The sequence below is a fragment of the Eucyclogobius newberryi genome, unplaced genomic scaffold (assembly GCF_026437365.1).
Source record: "Eucyclogobius newberryi isolate DKJ021-1_F unplaced genomic scaffold, fEucNew1.0.hap1 SCAF_1, whole genome shotgun sequence".
Classification (NCBI taxonomy): domain Eukaryota; kingdom Metazoa; phylum Chordata; class Actinopteri; order Gobiiformes; family Gobiidae; genus Eucyclogobius; species Eucyclogobius newberryi.
Genome location: NW_027315723.1, coordinates 13,335,378 through 13,359,307, shown reverse-complemented (window position 1 = coordinate 13,359,307; position 23,930 = coordinate 13,335,378). Strand labels below are relative to the sequence as shown.

Here is a 23,930-nt window from a genome sequence, read left to right as displayed (position 1 = left end):
TGGCTCCGCCTCTGCCCTACAATAAACCTAGTCCAGAGACAATAATGTCTTACCCTGATAGATCGGTGATGATTTGAGAGACAGACAAGCAGACTCAACTGAATTATTCTTCTTTGGTGTGTTATGGCGGTTATTATCAAAGTGTTACATTACCGTCAGACTTTATTCTTTAGACCGGTGAATGAAGGAACGTATAGAAAGTGATGTTCTACAATCTTGGCTTTTATCCTTACGTCATGGTTACGGTAGAGCCCGGGATTGCTACGGCAACGCTACGGCAACGGTACTAATTCTTCTTTTTGCTAATTTATTTTTCATTAGAACATAGAACAGAAAACCAACAGAAAAAACAGGCAAAAAAAAAACAACAGACACACACAAATGAGCATATTGTATTTTTTTTAAATTGAGTCCATTGTGCGTATGTCTGTTGTGATATTAGTCCTGTTCTTAATCGTCGGCGTAGTTTTGAGTCATCCATTGTTTTGTGAGGGCCTTCTGCCAGGAGCCAAAAAAATAACATTAAAAGCTGAATATGCTGAAAAAGTCATTCTCCTTAATTTTCTCCTAATTTTTAGATTTTCCAGGACTTTGTGAGTTTGAAACATCTATTGTCGGCTGTATGTTCCAGTCGTTGCCACAAACAAGTTTCCTCAGAGGTGTGCAATCAGATTCATAGCCTCAGTATAGAATGTGAGATCACTTCCTGGTGGAACGTATACATTTATCAAAGTAAACACACTTCCAATTATAGTTCCTTTGACCAGTACAAATCTACAATCTTTTACCTTTGTGTTCAAAACTCGTTTCAAACACTAATCTGGTTGATAACACTACCCTCTTAAATTTGCCTCTCTATGAAGAGTAATAAAGTTTACTACAATCGTTTTTTATTAGTTTTTGGTGTTCTAAGTTATTAAAATAGGTTTCTTGTTGGTATATAACCTCTCTTTTCTCATCTTTGCTAGTATTCTTGACCGCTTAATTGGGCTTCGGGAGTACGGGCCCTTTGCTCAGGGCTGTCCGGTCCCTGTATGACCGGAGCAGGAGCTGTGTTCGCATTGCCGGCAGTAAGTCAGACCTGTTCCCAGTGCATGTTGGACTCTGCCAGGGCTGCCCCTTGTCACCGGTTCTGTTCATAGTTTTTATGGACAGAATTTCTAGGCGCAGTCAGGGATCGGAGGGTGTCCGGTTTGGGGACCACAGGATCTCATCTCTGCTGTTTGCAGACGATGTTGTCCTGATGGCTCCATCAAACCCGGACCTGCAACATGCACTGGGACGGTTTGCAGCCGAGTGTGAAGCGGCTGGGATGAGAATCAGCACCTCCAAATCCGAGGCCATGGTTCTTGACCGGAAAAAGGTGTCTTGCCCTCTTCAGGTGGGTGGGGTGTCCTTGCCCCAAGTGGAGGAGTTCAAGTATCTCGGGATCTTGTTCACGAGTGAGGGAAGGATGGAGCGTGAGATTTACAGGCGAATCGGGGTTTAATATGCACATAAATTTACAGTTGAGTTTACATATGTAGTGCAGAAAGTGAACAGTGCAGTTAGTGGCAGTGTTCATGAGTCCAAAGGCAGAGGGAAAGAAACTGTTCTTATGGCGAGAGTGGCCTGCCTGAGGGGCTCAAATAGTCCATGTCCAGGGTGAAAAGGGTCGGCTGTGATCCGACCTGCATGTCCCAAAGTCCTGGAGACGTACAGGTCCTGCAGAGATGGAAGTCTGCACAATGCCCTGTGGTCTCTGTTTGTCCCTGGCTGTGGCTCCAGCGTACCACACGGTGATGGAGGAGGTGAGGATGGACTCAATGATGGCTGTGTAAAACTTCACCATCATCTCTTCTGGCAGCTTGGCTTTCCTCAGCTGCTGCAGGGAGTCCATCCTCTGCTGGGCCTTCTTGATAAGGGAGTTGATGGTGGGCTCCCACTTGATGTCCAGGGTGATGGTGGTGCAGAGGAAGCAGAGGGAGATGAGCCTGATGAGGATGGTGTCGTCCGCAAACTTGATCAGTTCCATGGCTGGAGGTGCGGCAGTTTGTGTAAAGGGAGAAGAGGAGGGGAGAAAGTATGTTTGAGGGTGGCTTCACTGTTGGCATTTTGAAAATACCATATGGTCAGTGTTTTTAGAAATTTAACAGAAGACATAACTTTCTGAGCCACTCGTCAATACAATTCATAGCTACTGTCAGTTGTTCAGAAAGTTCAACGTTAGACTTGGCCTTTGTAAAAAGTACAGCATCGTTAGAATATAGAGCATTTAGAGTATTATGTGGGTAAACATTTGGCAATTCATTAATGTACAATGAAAATAAAATAGGCCCAAGCATAGAGCCTTGGGGTACTCAAGGCTCTATAATAAAGTCTAAAGGATAAAGTCTGAAAAATAAAGTCTGAAGAATAAAGTTTTTGTGGGCTTGGAACGCATGTGCTTTGAACTTGTGGGTCTTGAACTCCTGTGCTTCTGAAGAATGAAGTCTAAAGAATAAAGTCTAAGTCTGGCGGTAATGTAACACCTAGGTACCAGCCGCCATAAAACACCAAAGAATACATCCTAGATATGTACATTTCACATAGCTGATTGATACACAATGAGATTGATCTATTAAATATGAATTAATCCAAAAAAGAGTTTGCTCTGAAAAATTAAATGTAGTTAGGCTTTTTAATAATGTTTGGTGATCAACTGCATCCAATTCCTGTTTTCCAGAAATCCAGAAAAACAGCAAGACGGGAGGGCAAATTGTCAAAATGTCATCAATGCATTTATATACTTTAACTAATAATAACTAACCCTGACTTATATGCCTTAATAAATATTTCAGTAAGGGTTATAATAATGGTTAGTTTGTTTTATTTCTTGATTATAATAACTTCTTATTTCTAAATATCTATAAATGTTGCCTTGTAACCCTTCAGTATATCAGTTCTCATTTGGTTTTCTTTTACAATCTGGTAAAAATAATATTTTGTTATCCATATCTTAAATTTGTGGTCAGTGCAATTTAACTGAAATTTGAACAAACTTTATCATCTTTCTATCAAGATGAAAATGTGCTACATGTTTAACAATGATCATACTTCACAATACTGACTATTATGTCACTTCCAGATCCCTACTAACTAACTAAAGAGCACAATTCACACAGTAGAAAAAGCTTCAGTTGTAGTCATCTGGACTCAGTTTGAAAAAATAGACGTTTCGACTCTCATCCAAGAGTCATTGTCAATAACAGAATTTAGGTCGAGAACTCCGATATTAATACTGTTCTGTGGTAAGACCCGCCCATTGGGAGGAGCCTTCCTGAAGTAGAAAGAGTTGTTTGTTTCAACAGAAACTCCCCCTTGTATCTACCGAGCTAGCCTATTCAGAATCTTAATGGGCTATTAGAAACCTCTTTGTCTTTGTGAGACCCTGGCTCAACCACCCTGAGTACCTGATTAGCATCTGAATGTCCTTTACCTTTCCAGGGGTTCAGAATCCCATTATAAATAACAGGAAGATGAAACCTAAGCCCTCCATTTCTGTTTAAAGAAGGTCTTTCTTTTTTAACAAAAATAGCTTCCTTGACCCCTCTTTCAAACCATCTTTTCTCCCTGCTTAAAACCTTCACCTCACCGTCTTCAAACGAGTGATTAGAGACTTCAAGATGGAGATGCACGGCGCTCTGAGGTCCTGAACTTGTATTTCTTCTGTGCTGATAAAGCCTCTTGTGTAGAGGCTGTTTCGTCTCACCTATGTAACGTTCTTTACAGCTTTCTTCACTGCATTGGATCGAATAAACTACATTGCTCTGTTTTTGAGTCGGCAACTTGTCCTTTGGGTGAACCAGTTTTTGTCTTAAAGTGTTTCCTGGTTTAAAATAAACAGGGACTTCGTGTTGTCTAAAAATTCTCTGCAGTTTTTCCGACAGGCCAGACACATAAGGGATAGAAACACCCTTCCTTCTCTGTTCAGTTTCCCTTTTGTCCTGCTTCTTGGTTCTCTTCACTCTGTTGAGAGCCCAAGCGGGGTAACCACAGGCTGAGAGGTCATTTCGGACATGTTTTTCCTCTTTCTTCTTGCCCTCTGAGCTGGTGGGCACACCTTGAGCTCTGTGTTGTAAGGTTCTGATCACCCCCAGCTTGTGCTGTAGTGGGTGGTTGGAACCAAAGAGCAGATACTGGTCCGTGTGTGTAGGTTTCCTATATACTTCTATTTGGAGTTTCCCGTCCTCTCCTCTGATCGTGGAACAATCAAGAAAGGCCAAGCGATTCTCCTTAGCGTCTTCTCTTGTAAACCTAATATGTGGGTCCACAGCATTGATGTGATCAGAGAAGGTTTCCAGCTCTTGTTTCTTGATTGTTACAAAAGTATCATCGACATAGCGGAGCCACAGTTTTGGGGCTATGCCTGAGAATGAGGCCAGTGCCTTCTTCTCAAAGTGCTCCATGTACAGGTTGGCCACTATGGGAGAGACGGGCGAGCCCATGGCACAGCCATGAATCTGTCTGTAAAATTGTCCCCGGAATTGAAAGTAAGTGGTGTTCAGACAGATGTCCAACAGTTTACATATGTGTTCAGGTGTCAGTTTGGTCCTTTCCTGTAGGGTGGTGTCTTCCTGCAGTCTGATCCTCACTGCTGCTACTGCATCAGTGGTCGGGATGCAGGTGAACAGGGACACAACATCATATGAAACCATGAGGTCATCTGGGTCCAGTTGGAGATGTTTCACTTTATCCACAAAGTTGTGCGTGTTTTCCACATGATGTTCCGAATTCCCCACAAGCGGAGCCAATATAGTTGTTAAATGCTTGGCCACATTGTAGGTGATGGAATCTGTGCTGCACACTATGGGTCTGAGTGGAACCTCCTTTTTGTGTATTTTTGGGAGGCCATAAATGCAGGGCATGGCTTCACCAGGATACAGTCTGTAATACAGAGGCCGGTCTATCGCTTCCTCTTTTTCCAGCCTTTGTAAACAGTCTATCACTTTCTTCTTGTAGCCACTGGTCGGATCTCTTTTCAAGCGCTCGTATGTGGTCGTGTCCTCGAGGAGGGTGTGGACTTTGGCTTCGTAATCAGCTGCGTTGAGAGTCACAGTGCAACGTCCCTTGTCTGCTGGGAGGATGTTGATGCTATGATCTTTTTCCAGTGCTGAAAGTGCTTTCCTCTCTTCAGCTGTGATATTTGAAGGCGGTGGTTTGGCACTCTTCAGGGTCGCTGTGACACGTAACCTCAGGTCTGTAGCCTCCGATTCAGTCATTTTGTTGTTCCTAATTGCAGTTTCAGTGGCTGTGATGTAGTCCTCTGTAGGGATGTGTTTAGAGGTGACAGCCCTTTAGAGAGCACCTCCTTTTCTGCCTGTGTCAGAACACGATCTGATAGGTTCTTAATCCAATTGTTTTTGCTGGTCGCTAATTTGTCTGTCTCAGTCCTAATGTCTAGCTTGACCTCACCTGCATTCTTTTTGTTCAAAAGAATGTTGAACTTCTTGATTTGGCGTTCTTTGCTCTTCCTGTGCTGTGCTTCTTGTGCTGTCTGTGTAAAATCCAGCACTCTTTTGAAAGCTTCTTCAGGGAGTATGCTGGTTAATTTCTCCTGTAAAGTTCCTGTTCTGCCTTTCAATTTATCAATTCTGACGTTGTTTTCCTGGATCCTTTCACTGAGCATCTGCATAAGGCTCCTTCTCCCACATATTAGGTTTACAAGAGAAGACGCTAAGGAGAATCGCTTGGCCTTTCTTGATTGTTCCACGATCAGAGGAGAGGACGGGAAACTCCAAATAGAAGTATATAGGAAACCTACACACACGGACCAGTATCTGCTCTTTGGTTCCAACCACCCACTACAGCACAAGCTGGGTGTGATCAGAACCTTACAACACAGAGCTCAAGGTGTGCCCACCAGCTCAGAAGGCAAGAAGAAAGAGGAAAAACATGTCCGAAATGCCCTCTCAGCCTGTGGTTACCCCGCTTGGGCTCTCAACAGAGTGAAGAGAACCAAGAAGCAGGACAAAAGGGAAACTGAACAGAGAAGGAAGGGTGTTTCTATCCCTTATGTGTCTGGCCTGTCGGAAAAACTGCAGAGAATTTTTAGACAACACGAAGTCCCTGTTTATTTTAAACCAGGAAACACTTTAAGACAAAAACTGGTTCACCCAAAGGACAAGTTGCCGACTCAAAAACAGAGCAATGTAGTTTATTCGATCCAATGCAGTGAAGAAAGCTGTAAAGAACGTTACATAGGTGAGACGAAACAGCCTCTACACAAGAGGCTTTATCAGCACAGAAGAAATACTAGTTCAGGACCTCAGAGCGCCGTGCATCTCCATCTTGAAGCCTCTAATCACTTGTTTGAAGACGGTGAGGTGAAGGTTTTAAGCAGGGAGAAAAGATGGTTTGAAAGAGGAGTCAAGGAAGCTATTTTTGTTAAAAAAGAAAGACCTTCTTTAAACAGAAATGGAGGGCTTAGGTTTCATCTTCCTGTTATTTATAATGGGATTCTGAACCCCTGGAAAGGTAAAGGACATTCAGATGCTAATCAGGTACTCAGGGTGGTTGAGCCAGGGTCTCACAAAGACAAAGAGGTTTCTAATAGCCCATTAAGATTCTGAATAGGCTAGCTCGGTAGATACAAGGGGGAGTTTCTGTTGAAACAAACAACTCTTTCTACTTCAGGAAGGCTCCTCCCAATGGGCGGGTCTTACCACAGAACAGTATTAATATCGGAGTTCTCGACCTAAATTCTGTTATTGACAATGACTCTTGGATGAGAGTCGAAACGTCTATTTTTTCAAACTGAGTCCAGATGACTACAACTGAAGCTTTTTCTACTATGGAACACGCCTGGACGAATGAGGGATTACACCGACACAATTCACACAGTTGTATCTTGCCCTCCTGTCTCTGGTCCTTTCTCCTCTCCAGCGCTTCTCTCCTCTTCTTCTCCCTCTCTTTTACCACACCACAAGTTTTAATTCTAAAATGAATTATTTGACATAATATTCTGCTTTACATTTGACCCTTTGAAGTGCTAGTGTCTCAACATTCAGCTACAGCTGGCTCTTGTATTGATAGATAGGTCATATATTCATATATAAATGTATCTATGTTTTCCCCTATATCCACCACAAGATGGAGCCAGAGACGGACATGAGAAGTTGCATTTGATTTGATCTCTGCACACTAATAATGATGCAAGATAAACACGGGGCGTAATATGTCTCAGTAGTGGCTCATGGGTGAATATAAGCACAGAGAACTCCTTTATTGACGTAGCTGAGAGCAAGGGCCCGATTTACCTAGAAATTATCAATGAAGAAACGTACGTGCTTAGACAAAGTAGACTGCATTCAATATCATGGCAATGGCCTGTCAATTAATTGCATACCAAGGACTTTGGAATGCATAGGCAATACATTTGGTGGTATGAAAGTAGCATTTGCAAAGACCTGCCGTCCATTGGTATTATGGTCTTTCTCTCTTCACGCACTGATTCTGATCTAAAATGGAACCCTCTTTATTTTCAGTGGGCAACCCCCGTCTCCGTCTCCAGCGCAATGGAGGACGCTGCTTTGGGTGTGTCCGAGGTTAAAAAAAAACGAGTACAATGGCGATGGAGAGTCCGCGAGCCCCATCGGTACCGTTATTTGCTTGCGGTACGTGACTCGGGTGACGGGACTGTGGGCGGCGCGTCCCCTGGGACCCCACACCGCTGCGCTCTGTTCACTCCGTGCACGCGTCCAGTCACAGAGCGCAGACGGATGGTGCACGCACAAAAACGCACGCGCCGTGGGAGGAGACGCGTGCGTGTGTAACTGAGTGTGCGTGCGTTTGTGCGTGAGTGTGTGTGCGGGTGGAGCAGGTCTCGTGAGCCCCGTCAGCAGTGTCATAATTAGAGTCCAGGTGCTGCTGTCTCACCGCGCCGTGAACTGGGGCTTCTCTTCTTGTTGTTGGTTCGCTTTTGCTGCCTCCGCTTCACTGTGCGCAAAGTCTCCATCAAGTTGGCAAACACGCGCACATACGACTTCCTGTGATCGTAAATAAGATAGGATAAAATGTGATAATCCTTTAATGTCCACACATGGGGAAAGGACAGATTATAGGAAGTTTAAAAAAAAACAAAAACACTCTTAATAGAAGAACTCTTATGAACAAAACAAAAAACTCTTATTAACAAAACTCCTCTCATATCTTAATAGGGAATGGAGGGAGAAGGAAATAAAATAAAATAGATGAATAAAATAAAAAGATAAAGATAAAAATAAGATAATAATAAAATAAAATAAAGTAAACTAAAAATATTTTATTTACATCAGTTGTATGCACATGAATATGGCCTTATTCGCTTGTGAGTACGACAGTAATTGCACATGAATATGACGGTATTGCACATGGTTAAATCAGTATTGCACGTGTTCAGGGCTAACAGTGTTTGTTATACAGTCTGACAGCAGCAGGAAGGAAAGACCTGCGAAACCTTTCCTTCACACAGCGAAGATAAGATTTGCTTACAATTAAAAACATAACGTTCATAACAGCAGGCCAATAGTTGAGAGGATTTGCTCAAGAAAGGGATGGAATAATAAGCTTATTTTTAATACACAATTCGGCCTTTGAAAACAGACAGAACATTTTAATTTACAAGCCTTATATAGCATTAATTTAAAGCCCAGTGTAGTGTATTCTAGGCCTATGCAATGAAAATAAAACCAGCAGTAATACAATTTTTAGCTAGGCTAAGGAATAAAAATGTAAATACAGAATAAAGTATGCATGTGGTTTAAATGGAAATGTATTGTGCAATGTGTGTGTTATAGTAAATGAGAAAGTGGCAGATAATATAACTGCTCCTTTTAATTTATTCTTTGTTTTAATTTTTAACTAAATGACGCTGTTGATGTTTTTATATTTTATGACATAAATACATTATCAAAATAGGTCTTGATAAGTTTCATGGACTATTACAATGTAATTGGGGTTATGTTGAGGATAACACATTTTATAGCTTCATAGCATACACATTTTTATAGACCACAAAACATATGGAGCGTATAAAACATGAATCACCTTTAGACAAATCATTTTGTCTGATTTAAATATGTATAACTATGATGGATTATGGGGCGCGTGTGAAAAAATGTTTTACGATTAATAATTCAAAATTCGGACATTTACAAAGTTTTAGTCTAGAGCTTTTATTTTGAAGCCTCTCTGCATTTCCGCGGCCCTCCCCTCAGTTTCCCTCTGACTTGACTGTCTCCAGGACCTCATCCCTCGGTCTCCGTCTCTCTCTCTCCTCCAGGCGCACTGCTGTCGTGAACGCCCGCACCTCGCGTCCAGGTGACACATTTTTGGACTTATCCAGTTCAAAAAAAAAAAAGAAAAGAAAAACTTGTAGGAAAAAAAGAACCATGACGGACTCGGGACTTCCTCCGGACCCTACTCCCACAACTACCGTCCCCATCCCGGCAGAAGGAGGAGCGGCGCAGACGGCGACACTGAACGGCCAGTGCGAACCAGCGGCGGATTCACTTACCCAAACAACCCAGCAACAGCAAGCCGCCCAAGAGCCGGGCACAGAAACTCAACAAGAGGGCTTCAATATGGATCAGGAGATGAAGATCACAGATAGCATTGAAGATAGTGGTAAGTAAGGTTTGCAATAAAAAAGAAAGAAAAGAGAGATATATATATATTCAAAGTTTTGGCAGCACTTCATGGGTAAAATGTGTTCCTGCTGGTTACTGGTGAGGTTATTGAAACGAGAGGATCCGATTGGTTGGCTAAATGTGCCTCAGTCAGGCACAGTGGTGAGGGCGCTTAACTTATTAATAAATCATAAGACTGTTTTTTTTAGGATGGAGGAAATCTGTTTGAGAGGAAGGTGTTGGACATGGCAGGTAGAGCTTGAAACAATGAACTTGGATGTATGTTATCCCATGGAAAGCTTTCAGCGGCCCACATAATCCCTAAAACTGACATGTTCTTATAAAAGAGTTTTTTTTCAAATCTGGCTACTTAAATACATGCCAAATCATTAGTATAGATATTTAGAATAGATAAGTAATGATTGTAGGGCTATTTGGTAATTTGGAAATATAACAGCCTATTGATTAAACTACATTGTTGGTAGTTTTAAAAATGTTATCCAATATAGTAATAATAATAATAATGATGAATTTACCTACATAACACAATGATGCATCTTTTTCATGATGCATCACACAAGGAGACAAACATAGCCAAACAGAGGATGAAAAGAAAAGTATTTTTACTTTGTGAATGTAACATAATAATAAAAATAAAATTTGGTTTAACTTGAGGCCAAACTGTAACTGTTGTTTTTTTAAATGGCTTTCTCATTTATTTATTTTTCTTTTTCTTAAAGATTTTCTGGCCCATAGGCTTTATTGAAATGGGGGATGAGAGAGGGGGTAGGACATGCAGTATTTTTTTGGGAATCGGGTATCAAACTCACAACACAGTGGCCGGCTGCACTTGGAGCCTGGCATACGTGTGCTGTGCCTTAACCACTCAACCACCGGGCAGTACTTTTTTACAAAGTTTTAATCCACTCCTCTGTCTTAATATTCTAGTATTTTCAAAACGTTATGTCTAAAAAACCCGTGAACAACTTTTACACAATTTCTTTGGCTTTATTGTCCTTTATGCAACACTGTTCATGCTGCCTCAAGTCGCTCCCATGACCATCACCATGTCGATAGAATTACTCAAGTTTGTGTGATGTAACCAGATGTAACTTTATACATAATGGGGAAGTTATGATGATTCTACAGATTAAGCAGATTTAAAAACACAAACATATATTCCCTTAAATCCAAGCTGTGCCACTGCTTCCAAAATATGAATTAAAAATATGTACCGGAAATCAAAATTGGTCATCCTTCTAGGCAGACGGTTTTCAATTAGACTATTGCGTTTGAGCTAATAAGCATGACAGATGGGGCATAACAATGTAGATACACATTTTTGGTGCTATGATCATGTGACCAACTTGGGAGGCAGGTATTGGACAGCTGTGCAGCATATGTAAAGGAAAATTCAGGGTCAACAAAGTATTATGCTCAGTAGAATATAGCAAAAGTCTGAATTAATTAATGTAAAATTGTAAACGGATATAGATTTTTGATCCTTGAAAATGTTTGTGTTTATAATTAGTGCCAGTTTTTTTTGTGTGTTTAAGGGTTAATTCAGCTGGGACAATCCCTGACCTCGACTTGGTTTCTTGATACTTGGTCTAGATAATGTTTTGTAATCTTAAATCAGGATGCTTTTTTACAATTGTAAGTCCTTTTCGGCACAAGAGAATTTCATGGGTATTGTTGCAAGAAAGGGCCAGTTGTTTTGGATTTAGGATTCTATTGTTTTTTTGCAGGTCTGTTGGAGAGCAGCATGCGCCTGAAGCCCCATGAAGCTCAGAGCTACAGGAAGAAGGCACTGTGGGTTTCCTGGGTGTCCATCCTCATCACTATTATCCTGGCTATTGCTGCTTTCAGTGAGTAACACTTTTAATTCAGTTTCACATATTGTGACACTCTTTGCTCTTATCTAGTCAAAACAAATGCACAAAAATGTAACTAGTATTACTTTTTAAAATATATTTGTATTGTGCTTACTAAATATTACTAACATATTACCAATTGTTAAGACCACTTGCTTTTATTCTTATTAATTTACTGTTTTATTGATGTTGCCTTTAATAACCGTAAGATAAAGTATAGTTAACAATGTACTATGTATGTCCTTTGTTACTAGTAATGAGAAAGTCAGTTAGGTTTGTGTTGGTTTTGTTTGCAGAAGAACATATTGTTTGGATTTTGGTGGAGATTTGAGGACATAAAATTGGTTTACAAAGAATATACAATGACACAGAGGGTTCCATTGCAAGATTAGGTCAAATCTCATTAGATTTAGATATTGAGTAGTGTTTGATAATGTTAATTTAATTTAATTTAATTCAGGTCCAATAATGCAAACCTCATACATCTTCAATTAATATTTAACTTGACACTTTATTTGACATTACACTACTCTAACCACATGTAACAACGTGCAATTTCACATTGCTACATGGTGTTGAGGCTATTTCCTGTTGTAGTATTGCAAGTGTACCCAATATTTACCCATCTAGTTAATTTTAAACTGTTTGCAGTGATCCAAAGTTATTCCTCACTTTGCCAGTGCATTTCCATCATCATAATTATTCACTGCTATGAGTTTATTTGCATTTTTTACAACTTTCAGAGGCAGGGCACAGCCCGAGTTAGATACAGTGAGATAGTTCCAGATGGATTTGGAATTACTCAATTAGATATTGTAAACTTGGAGTCAAACCAGGACAGTCCTTTACACATATCCTTTTGATTTCATGGTCTGCTCCTTGTGACAGATTTGCACGGTTTGGATTCAAATGTCTCCCTCACTCTGTTTCTTTTTGGCTTATAAATTACAAGGAGAACTTATTTCTGTTGTGGTAACCACTGCATCCTGTTGCGTACTTCCTGTTCTGACTGGGGAACCTATAGCTTCCGCTGTCCTACTGTTCAAACTACACGTGGCAGCTATATACTAGTGCTTATCTATGGTCTATATAAAGCTTTACTCTTACTCTAAAGCGGGGCTTAACAAACTGCATCGACTGGATGAGCATGGTTCTTTTACCTTTGCATAAGGTTATTCCAGTTTGTATTGTTCAGGAAAAATGACAACATATACAAATATTGTTGAACTATGTTGAACTATGCACTTGTGTAATTTTCCCCAGTATGGACATGCTTCGTGTAGCCCTAGTACTGTATTCACTTAAGGATGTTTTTTTTTTGCGTATTTGATATTTACTTAAAGGATGATTAGATTGCTGTCACTCCACGACATGCAAATAGACCCAGCCCACTAAGATAATACGTATAGACAATACAGAGCCTATAAGGTATAGCACTGACTCGTCTGCATTTAACCAATTAAACCAGCGCTTTTTGGTGAACCTCTCAGCAGCATGGCCTTCTCCATTTTGAGCCTGGATGTTGGTCTGGGGTAGCTGGAGGAGTAGCTGCTCTGCATGATTTAGGTTAATGCGGAGGACCCAAAAGAAACCAACTCTACATAGAGAGGCCCAAATCTGGTCTGGGAATCAAACCAGGACCTTCCTGCTTTGTGCCCATACTATATATGGTAGCACAATGGTATAGTTCTTCATTGTTTTGGAAGAAAAATTGAAAATGTAGAATTGTATACATGTGTGTCATCTCACGGAAATCTTATGATCAGACCAAGCATCTGACCCATATTGCACAGGATGCAATAACAACAGTGAGGTACTAATACAATGTGTATAATAATAAAACTAAAACTAATACAAGATTATACTTATGATTAATCCTTAAAACTCAAGGTAACTCACTGCTAGCCTTTTCCTATATGCTGTGTAATCCAATAAACTTTAGTTGACAAATTAAAAAATACTAAACAAATAAAAGCATACATTCCAGTGGATAGGGTACAAAATATTGACTTGCAATAATATGTTAAAAATGTCCAGGTGTAGTTTTATAGTTTAAAAGGTTAGTTAAGTCCTGGTTCAGACTTGGTTTAATCTGGCTTGGTCCAAGTTTACTGCTACTATAGGTTCATTCCCATGTTTAGACCTAGTCTATTTAAATCAAAGCCTTAAAGCCAAAACTGTCTCACTGGGTACCACGATTGTGGGGAGACCCCACAAACCCCTGAGCCAGCTGTATATATAGAGGAAACTGAATAAAGACCATCCCACCCTCTGAACACGCTGAGCTTCTGCACATTAGGAGGCGCTGTCCCACTGGCAACAAAGTCTGTTTGAAAAGGTTCTGTTGCATTTGTCCCAATGTTTGGTCAATTTGTCAAAATCAGTTTTTCCTTATGTAAATGTCTTGGACAGATGTTATTTCAGTCCATGACAGTGAGTTATTTTTTTGTATTTCTTTTCCTTGTTTCTTCAAGTATCCATCTAGTGTTTCCTTTGTTGGAGTTTACATCCTAGATACGTAGTTTTAAAGTCAAATACAATGTCGATGTTGAAGACAGTCTGCAGCGCCTCATTAATCTCAGTAGAATATTCATGAATACGGTAATAGGACAGTCCCAAAGCACTTTATTTTATTTTATAAAATAGTTTTTGGGCCAGTGTGTATATTTTCCCCAAATTATATGATTTGAAGTGACTACAAACTTATCCACAAACAAAACTAAAAAGGTTTAAGTCTCAGTTTTGTCCATCAGCCGACACTGAAGTTTGTGAGCTTTGGTCTTTACACTACGCAGATAAGATTAAACAAATTGGACCTGTGATGCACCTGGGGTCCACTGATGTGACTGCAGCACCTGCTCTGTCCCCTGTTCACTGTCCCGAAAGCTAAATGTCTGAGTAAAACATTAGTCACAGTGTTTAAGTGTGGGAATTTACGTATGCAGTGACAGATGGGACTATATTGCTCGTTTAGAGCTAGCTATTTGAATTACACATTAGACAAGTTTTCCCGGAAACAATATTATGGCCCAATCAGACTTGTTATGACTTGTTATGACTTGTTTGCTCCCTATAATATTTGATGGATCCTAATCACTGTAGACCGGGAACACACCACAAGAGCTGCACTAAACCAGGTCTAAACCAGGTCTAAACCAGATCTAAACCAGATCCAAACCAGATCTAAACGACTCTGATAGCATCAGCTGTTGTTTTCCCAGTTGTTTGGATATCACTTGACGCAGTAATAAAGAGATATAAAGCCATCTGTCAGCATTTGTTTAAATGGACACCAAACATCTGATCATAATTTGCAGTTATCAGATGAATGAAAAGCCGGTAGTAGCGGTAGTTTCAAACTCCGTTCTCCCGCGTGAAAGGCGCACGCATATCCCACTGAGCTAACCATACTTGTAAAATTTGCTGAGTGGAGTAAATTGGCTGACTTAACCGGTTCATTAAAGGTGGTATGGACGATTTTTTTCAGCAAATTTTTTATCACATTTCCTCGTGGCGTGGATAAATCATTTGTCCTGCCACGTATCAATCATAAAACGCACCTACCGCTCACCTGCAGCCGCGTCAGGCTCGTCCCCACGTTTCCGCGTGCCTAAGCGCATGGATCTATCATAATATAGTTCCCTCAGTGTACGGGGCAAAATGAAGACGGAGAAAAACAGTTCGAGCTGAAGCAGAAGTGGACAGAAATCTACGGGAGACGAGCGATGCGATGCGCTCCGTTGCGCTAATAAACAAACGCACGTGTGTGTTGTATCAGTCCACACGGGGGAGTGCGCATGCGCACTTCCGCCTGCGTTCTCAAATCGCCGAAAAATCGTCCATACCGCCTTTAATTCATTACACAAATTAGCGCTGTATGTTTTAATGCCTGTATTTCTATCTAACGTCTAATCATTATAAACTTGAACAAAGTCTTAGCTACAAACAAGGACATGACTCTAAATGTTTTTAAGTCATTTGTTTGGAGCTGCTGTTGCTTCACTTCTACTCTGCACAAGTGCAGTTAGGCACAAGCTGCAAACATCCAAGATTCCCACACAGGTTTATTCAGCGTGGGTTGAGGCTGTGTTGCTGTCCGCTCTGGTTCTAAAAGCTCATGATCGAGAGCAGAACATGAATGGGCCTCTGAACGATGAAAAGGGGTGGGAGAAGAAGAATCAAGCTTCCTGCGCATATTGCTCAATGCCCTGTAGAGGCCACTAAAATGCACTGTGACTTCATTCAAGCATCAGCAGCAGAAGTGAGGGGATAACTGACTTATTTGGATATATTTCGGAACAACTGAAATGTAGTTGTGACACACAGTCATTATATATTTTATTGGTCAATCACTGCTTGCCCTGATCGAACACTACTGGTATATGTGGTTGCAGGACACTCTCTCCGCTCTGGAGAGCAGCTTCAGTGAGAGACTGATCCACCCTCGCTGTGTGAAGGAAAGGTTCCGTAGGTCTTTCCTTCCTGCTGCTGTCAGACTTTATAACAAAAACTGTTAGAACTGAACACTCGCAATACTGACCTAACCTAATACTGATGTGCAATTCTGTCATATGTGCAATTGCTGTTGGAATTCATGTGCAATCTCTGTGCTGTCGTGACACATATTCATGTGCAATTACTGTCGTGATCACATGCAATGGTATTTATTTATTTATTTGTCTATGGGAGTTTTTATTTATTTATAGGAGATCTTCTACTGAAAGTGTTTTTCAGACTTCCTATAAGTGATCTGTTCTTCTGTATCTATCTCTGTATCTTCCTGCGTTGCACCAATGAAATTTCCCCATGTGGGACAATAAAGGAATATCTTATCTTATCTTATCTTATCTTAATAATAAGTAGAGCTGTGCAATATGACAAAAATCATTTGATGGTTTACTTTTACCATTGTAGGATTGGTCATCGATTAGAAATTACCAAGACGATTATTGTCTTGAAAATAATTTTGATCTAATTGAGGTCTAATTGTTTGAAGATCACAACTATTGTAATCTTCAAACAATTAGATCTAAATTAATTTCAAGTTTGATTAATAGCCCAGCTCTAGTTAGACCAGTAGTTGTAAAAGTATAGGAATTTTGACAATAAGTCTTACATGAATATTTGTAAGAATAATAGAATAGAAAATAAGTAGTTTTAGTATGTGCAGTAGAAGAAAGTCATTTTATCATACATACAACATACACACAATAACTGCAGTATGGGTTAGGGTAAATTTAGTCCCATAATGTCACTTGGGATTGTGTGAGTCGTCTATAGCAGTGACTGAAGTGGCCATCTTGAGTGGAGGTAGCAAAGACGGCTAACAATCATTCAGCCACCTAATTCAGTTTCTCCTTGTTTATTAAAGGAGTTACAAGGAGCTGCGTCAATAAGCTATCACACACAGTACTAATGTCACAACAGAGGAGAGGATTTAACCATGGCAAGTTTCACTCAGTCCTAAAGTTTTGACTACAACTAGAGTAAAGACGAGTAGGCTGATGACACACGCAGACTACTCTCGGTCAGGGAAATACGGTCAAATATGGATGAATTATCAACTAAAAGCCAGGTTGAAAGTATGTTTTAGTAGACAAATCAGGTCAAGGATTTATGAGAAGAACTAAACCAAGCAAGTAAATAAAGATTAAACAAAGACTCAAATATAGACTCAAATGCAGTTTATTAATATTAAACCAGAACTAGACTGAACTATAATTGCATAGGACAAAACCAGAGTCAAACTAGGACTAATGTAGAACTAAATCAGGTAGCATGCAACCCCTAACATAAGTCAGTAGTAGTAGTAGTAGTAGTAGTAGTATTTGTAGCGTTTTTTGTAATAAAAATAGTACCGGTAGTAGACTTTATGCTTAGATGACCATCGCAGTACTAACCGTAATAGCCAAAGTCTAAATTTGGACAAAACAAAGACTAGAACTAAACTAGAACTAAGCCAGGATTTTTTCATGTACTTCCATCAGTAGCTGGACCACAGCTTGTGAATCCGTGAATACAATAAAACACATTCAGTTTTGCATAGTTTTCCTGTGTAGTTGTATTCCCCATAGAGACTGCTGCATCAAAGCTCGGCTCATTTAGAATTCAGGGCACAGCTACAGCAGCTGCCTCCACTGCACTGACGGAAGGAAAAACACAACAAAACTAGTCCAGTGACCAAAAAGAGATGAAAATGTACATTACTAGTTCTACAGTTTGAATGAAAAAACGAAAATAAAAACGTTTTTATGTATTAGCCTTATGTAAACAGGTTAGACCCATTGAGATCTAGATCTCTTTTGTGGGGTTGACCTGGAATAGCAGCGCACATCACAAAAAACGCGATAAATAGATATTTTACATTGAGACACAGGGATAAAATAATTGGAAAACAAAAGCTACATTTAGAGCCGTAAACAACGTTCATAGGATTTTGTTGCGTTTAAAAAAAAATAAAATTGCAACCAGCTCACAACGTTTCTGCTCAGTTTTAAGCGTGTTCCAAGCTGTGGGAGCAGATTAACCAAAATATTGCAAATCAGTCCACACTCGAGGGACAAACAATGATAAATGTCAGGTGAACACAAGGCATAGCTCAGCTCTCTGCAGAAGGGAGCATAGATTTTATTAAATTGAAAATAGTTAGTTAAAAACAACCTGACAATCTTTTCTTGTTTGATCATTTAGCAAAGTAATAGAAAGCTGTATGAAAAAAGTTTTGGAATAGATACTTGAAGAATTTTATATCAAAAACATAGCTCAAAAGTCCACAGTTCTCATATCTCCAGCACCCTGGTTTCCTCTGGGACACTAGAAAGGAACGAAGTCTTCTGCCAAAGCACAAGCCAGTCCCCCCAATGTCCAGTTTTTGGGTAAAAATAAGAACAAATGTAAAAATAAGCCAACTTTCTCATCCCTAACTACCTCTAGTCTAGTCCATAAAAGGCTCCTATACACGTATTGAAATTGCATGGTTGAGAAAGGTATTATGGTAATATGATCAATTCATATCTTTGTGGATAGCATTATCACTGTTATATGATGACTTTAGTCTCTAGTAGAAGTGTCAATAGTTAGTGCTGTCACAAAACTAACATTCCAGACTTCAGATGTGTTGAATATAATTTACTCTAATATTACCTTGTGGTCTTAGTTTTGAAAGAGCAAGACCGTTTGAAAATTATCCAGGAAAGCGCAAATGTATCCAAATACTTTATACAAATTAGTATCTTTTGACCCTATTGAAGTTCTAAGCCTTAAAACCAATTCAATATACAAAATCATAATATTCAAATAATATACTATTTTGAATACTGCTAATCTGCCCACTCTACTCTATATCTTAATCGATTGGACCTAAATGAATATTCATATTAACACTGAATGCTTGCATATCGTATATATCTATGTATTTTATTTCTTCAGCTATAACACATTAAAGAAGATTAATGGCTGAGACATAAATAGCCCCTAGAGGTGATTTATGGGACTGTGTGAGACAGATACTTCAGGACTGCCACTGGTAACAAGATTTCTGTGATATGCATGAAGTAGAGTGAGTATTGCGCCACTTCTTGTCTAGCGTTTTATCTTCTCTGCTTTGTCAGGTGATTGTGTTTGGGCTGCGATCCTTTCCCCTGCCGACACCACCCTCGCTTCCTTGGGAGCCAATTATCCGACATCGGGCAGCGTGCAATTTCTGCTTTCTGTGTTCCTAATGAAGGAGCTAGGAGAAGGAGATAGGAGATGGAAGATAGGAATGTTGCATATTTGTGGATGGGGAGACCTGAGATTGGTGGAGCAAAAAGTCAATTTGATAATAAATGAATGTCGATACTTTAAATATGATCAAAACCAGGAGTTGAATAAGACTAACCCTGCATCAAGTCTACATCTGCCATTAGTAACTTACATTAACATAGCTTATTTTGTGTCATTTCAAAGTGCATTATAGCATTATTATGGCTGGATTTTCAAGTTCATTTTACCTTATAACTGTTTGAGGTTCTGATATCTTTGTGAAATCAATTGTAGGCTACTGCTAATTGCCTTGATAAATTACTGTATTTTAAGGTAAATATCCATCTAATGCATCCAGAAAAGCCTGTAAAATGGTAAATTATGATGTGCTATTGCAGTAGAGATATCTTGTTTCATATGAGTGGCATTTTCTCTACTATTTGATTTCATTTCACCAACTGTCACTGCTTTTTAAAGTATAATACATCAACAGGGACTGGGCCATGGACTATTATTTGACAAGCAACCTGGGCGATTCAAGTGGCAGCCATCCCAGATTAAATGCTGCCTACAAAAGGAGGAAAAATAAAGAAGCTGATAGATTTGATAGCACAGTTGAAGATGCTGCCAGCTGATTGGCTCTTCTATAGGAAAAAAAACAATAACATTAAACACTTTGCAGCTTTCTTCTTTGCTTTCATTTCACTAGAGGTGGGTGATAATGAGGTATATTTACTCAGTTAAATTTACATCTGTATTATTATTATTATTAGCAGTAGTTTATTTTTATTGTAACAAAAGTTTGATATTTGACGATGTTATTTAAATATTTGTATTTCTTGCATAAATTACATTTTCTAATATGTCTTATCTAATCTTTGGAAATGATTGAATTTTGCTATATTGTTATTTTATTTATTCATTTCTAGTGGCTACTTTTCAGCATAACTTACAATTGCGGATTTATTTGATCTTGAGTACCAGCAGTAACAGCTCGCTAGCAGTTACTGTTCATTTGACAAGAAACTTGAACGTTTAAAAAGGTATTGTGGCCGCCATTTTGGCTCAGACCGATCCATAAGTCTTCATTAGATTTAGTCGATTTGTTCACAGGCTGCAATTAGCAGAGAGGAACTTCTTAAGTGCTTTCTGCAATGGAAACAGAGGACTTTAAGATGTTCTATCGGTCACTTTTCCACCATCAATTTCCACATAAAAGATTTTGTGTATCACCTTTTTTGTTCTCCGAAGTGCAGCTCTCCACATGTATTAAATATTCTCTCATTTGGCAATCAAAGATCATGTATTGAGTTAGCCCGGGCAAGTTCTAGTTCCTGCTTTTATCTAGTGCTAAACGACTGGGGAGTTGATGCCTCGAGTTGGCAGCCGATTACAGACTAAGGAAGATGTATTATAGTAAAGAAGGCAATATATGAACTGGGTTAGGAATTGTGTTGGTTCTGACCCGGTTTAGTGGTGATGTCTTGATCTAGTCTAGTTTAGTCCTGCTTCAGACCTGATTAACCAGTATTTATACATGATTTATACTAGTTGAAGTTAGTTTAGTACTAGTTAACTGCTTGATTATATTTTTCTGGTTTAAGTTGTGTTCTTTGTTCATTGGGGTTGATTTAGTCCTGGTTAGAAGGATCCTGCAAAGTCCTCATCAAGTCCTATTGTTCCTGGTTTAATTAATCCTGGTTTAGCCCTGCTTTAGTCATAGTTAAGGTCGAGATGAATATTGTCAAATTTAGTCCCGCTTTAGACCTGATTTAGTCCTTGTTTGGATTTTGTTTGGTCCTGGTTAACTCAGTTTGGCCTGAACTTGGTTGAATCCTGGTTTAGTCCTGCTTTAGCTCTTGTTAACTTTGGACAAGGCTTATTTTTGCTTCCATTGCAGTTGATCCTGTTGTTGTTTTAGTCCTGGTTTGATTAGTCCTGATTAACAGAACTGGTTTAGTCCTGGTTAGAAAGTAAAGCAACCCTACCTGATTTAGACCTGGTTAAATCCTGTCAAACAAGCTTCCCTTTTACCCATTCCATGCTATACAACTTGAGAGCTGACATCTTCAGCTCATAACACGATTACACTGAGGCATTGTGGCAAAGGCACGTATGCGCTCTTTCTTTCTCGCTGCAAGGAATCGTGGGTAAATAGACAGAAGACACATACAGCGACACCACATATTGTTGAAGATCAGCATGCAGGCTAGCTGGTTGGCCCCTGGTGCGTCTGAGCTAAAAATAAACTCGAAAAAGGGAGAGGATTCCTTGCTGTATCTTTCCGCATATCGCTGACTGCTTTTGTGCAGCCTGCCATGTTTACCAACTGGAGTCTTTGAAATATGACTCGCCTCACAACATAATTATCAGTTGCTGTATATTTATTCATTTGAGCTCATCAGACAGGTTGCAAAACAAATATAAAAAGATGGACCATCAATCATTGCTGCTAATTAATTGCTGTTTCGTGTTAAGCTTGTTATTTGGCAGGAATCTCACGGCACGATCTCATCCAAACACCCATTTACATCCTGATTAGTATATCGCCGCATGCAATTAAAATGAAAAGAGTGCTTCGGCTATGTGGGCGTGGTCCAAGCAAAGTCTGAAAGGAGAGATGAAAGAAACGAGTGTTATGTAAGGTAAAGAAATGCATATGATTATAGATACTGACCACTGCAGACCGGGAACACCCCACAAGAGCTGCGCTAAAGCAGGACTAAGACAGGACTAAACCAAGTCCAGTCCCAGGACTAAAACAGGTCTAAACCTAGGACTGGACCAGGTCTAAGTCACCTCTAGATTCTGACCACTGCAGACCGGGAACACCCCACAAAAGCCGCAGTTTTGGAGATGGATATTTCTCATCTGAACTTTGAGGACAAAATGTTCACTTTCATGTTTGTCTTTAGTTTCAGGTCTATTTTGAAATGTAAATATATATATATATATATATATTACTAAACCATATTGCATTCTTCATTGGCCTTGGCATTTACGAAGGATGTTGAATCTTTTCATCACGTTTATAAGGCACTTTCATTTCATTTCAATTCATTTTTCTTTAATAAGTTCATTAAAATATCTGGAAGCAGATAGCTGACAACAGATGCCATGATGAAGAGCGTATGTGCATTATTCAGTGGTCATATTGTTCTGTCTGATTTACTTCAGTAGCAAAAACTTTTCGACAATGAAACCTTTTTATATATGAAACTGTTCCACCTCAGTGAGAGTTACACAGCGACCTTTAGAAATGCAGTATTTGCTTCACTGAAATGTCAAAAGGCTTTAAATTAAGACGTTTAATCAATCTCATTTTAGTAATAAGACATTGTACAAGGCAGTACAAGGGATTTTAACGTTGAATTCAAACTGTATTTTCTGCAAGTTTATTCAAGTTAACGGTAACTTTTCTGGTAAAGGGTACTTTTAATTACCTAAAAGTACCCTGTGAGCAAGATCTGACCTGTAACTTCAGCTCTTCCCCTCCATAGATATGTTTAATGCCATAGTGTGGAACATTCTAGGTAACATAATAACAATTCCATAGTGCCAGGTGGTTACAAACTGCCTCTTTATCTCCCAAATGATCCCTTGAGTTTGTTTTTATATTTGATCATTTGTATTCCTGATAAATGGTTCAAAATGTATTTATATGGGGAAACTATGCCTGAATAGCAATAATTTTATGTCAATCAATGTTAGACAAGGGATGCTTAGCAAGGGAAAAGCTCTGCGCTTTGAAGCGGATAAGCAAGCTAAAATACTGTAAAATAAAAGAGCATTTGTACCTTTCAATATTTTAAAATGTATTCAAATACACTTATGTTTATTATATATATATATATATATATATATATATATATATATATATATATATATATATATATATAATATTTAAAATTCAAACGTAAATGTGTTCAGTTGTATTGTTGGTCTATTGATGGCCATAAACCATGCGATTAAGAATAAAGTTGATTTAACTAATATTATATTCTGTCTTTTCTTGCAGCGGTCTCCTTTATGCGACATAGTGCTTCTGCTTTTGGATTTGCTGTAAGTACATTTCATAATTCACCTATTCACAGAAACTAAAACTGATGATAATCATTTGTGTTTTTGACAGTTTGATGCCATTCTGGACGTCCTTTCCTCTGTCATAGTTTTGTGGCGATACAGTAACGCCGCTGCTGTCCACTCGGCCCATCGGGAATACATGTGAGTAATCTTTATATTAAACATGCGATTGTACATCATTCAAACAGGACTAAACCAGCTATAAACAAGGGTTTAACAAGGTAAAGCAATGTCGAAAGTATAGCCCAGCTCCTTACAAAATCTGATGTGGTTTTTGGGGTTAAACCATTATATAATAAGCCTAAACTAGCTTTCAAATCCTGTCGAAACCAGGTCTACAATTGTGTCAATATTAATTCTATATCTTAGAATCACTTAGACTGAACCAAGACTAAACAAGGATAAATAATGGTCTCACTTTTTTCTTCTTGATCTGATCTTTTTGTGATTTTGAGTTAGCATACCGTATATATCACTTTTCTGATTGAGGCTTGTTTTATGATGATTGTGTTGCCTTAAAATGCATTGTTCTTGTGAGTGTTGTTGTCTGTAACTTGGCGTCACCCGCTCGTCTCCACGTAGAACATGATTAAAGCCATACTGT

At 39.2% G+C, this 23,930-nt stretch overlaps 1 protein-coding gene across 1 annotated transcript in view; it reads left to right on the top strand.

The window, feature by feature from the left end:
• The first annotated feature begins 9,231 nt into the window (after window positions 1–9,231).
• The window catches only part of LOC140381151 (transmembrane protein 163a), a 49,246-nt gene continuing 34,547 nt past the window's right edge, over window positions 9,232–23,930 (top strand). The window contains exons 1-4 of the mRNA XM_072465209.1: window positions 9,232–9,624; window positions 11,375–11,494; window positions 23,262–23,305; window positions 23,376–23,467. Of these exons, the coding sequence (XP_072321310.1) occupies window positions 9,390–9,624; window positions 11,375–11,494; window positions 23,262–23,305; window positions 23,376–23,467 (491 nt within the window). The 5' untranslated portion in view covers window positions 9,232–9,389. The remainder of the gene's footprint in view (window positions 9,625–11,374; window positions 11,495–23,261; window positions 23,306–23,375; window positions 23,468–23,930) is intronic.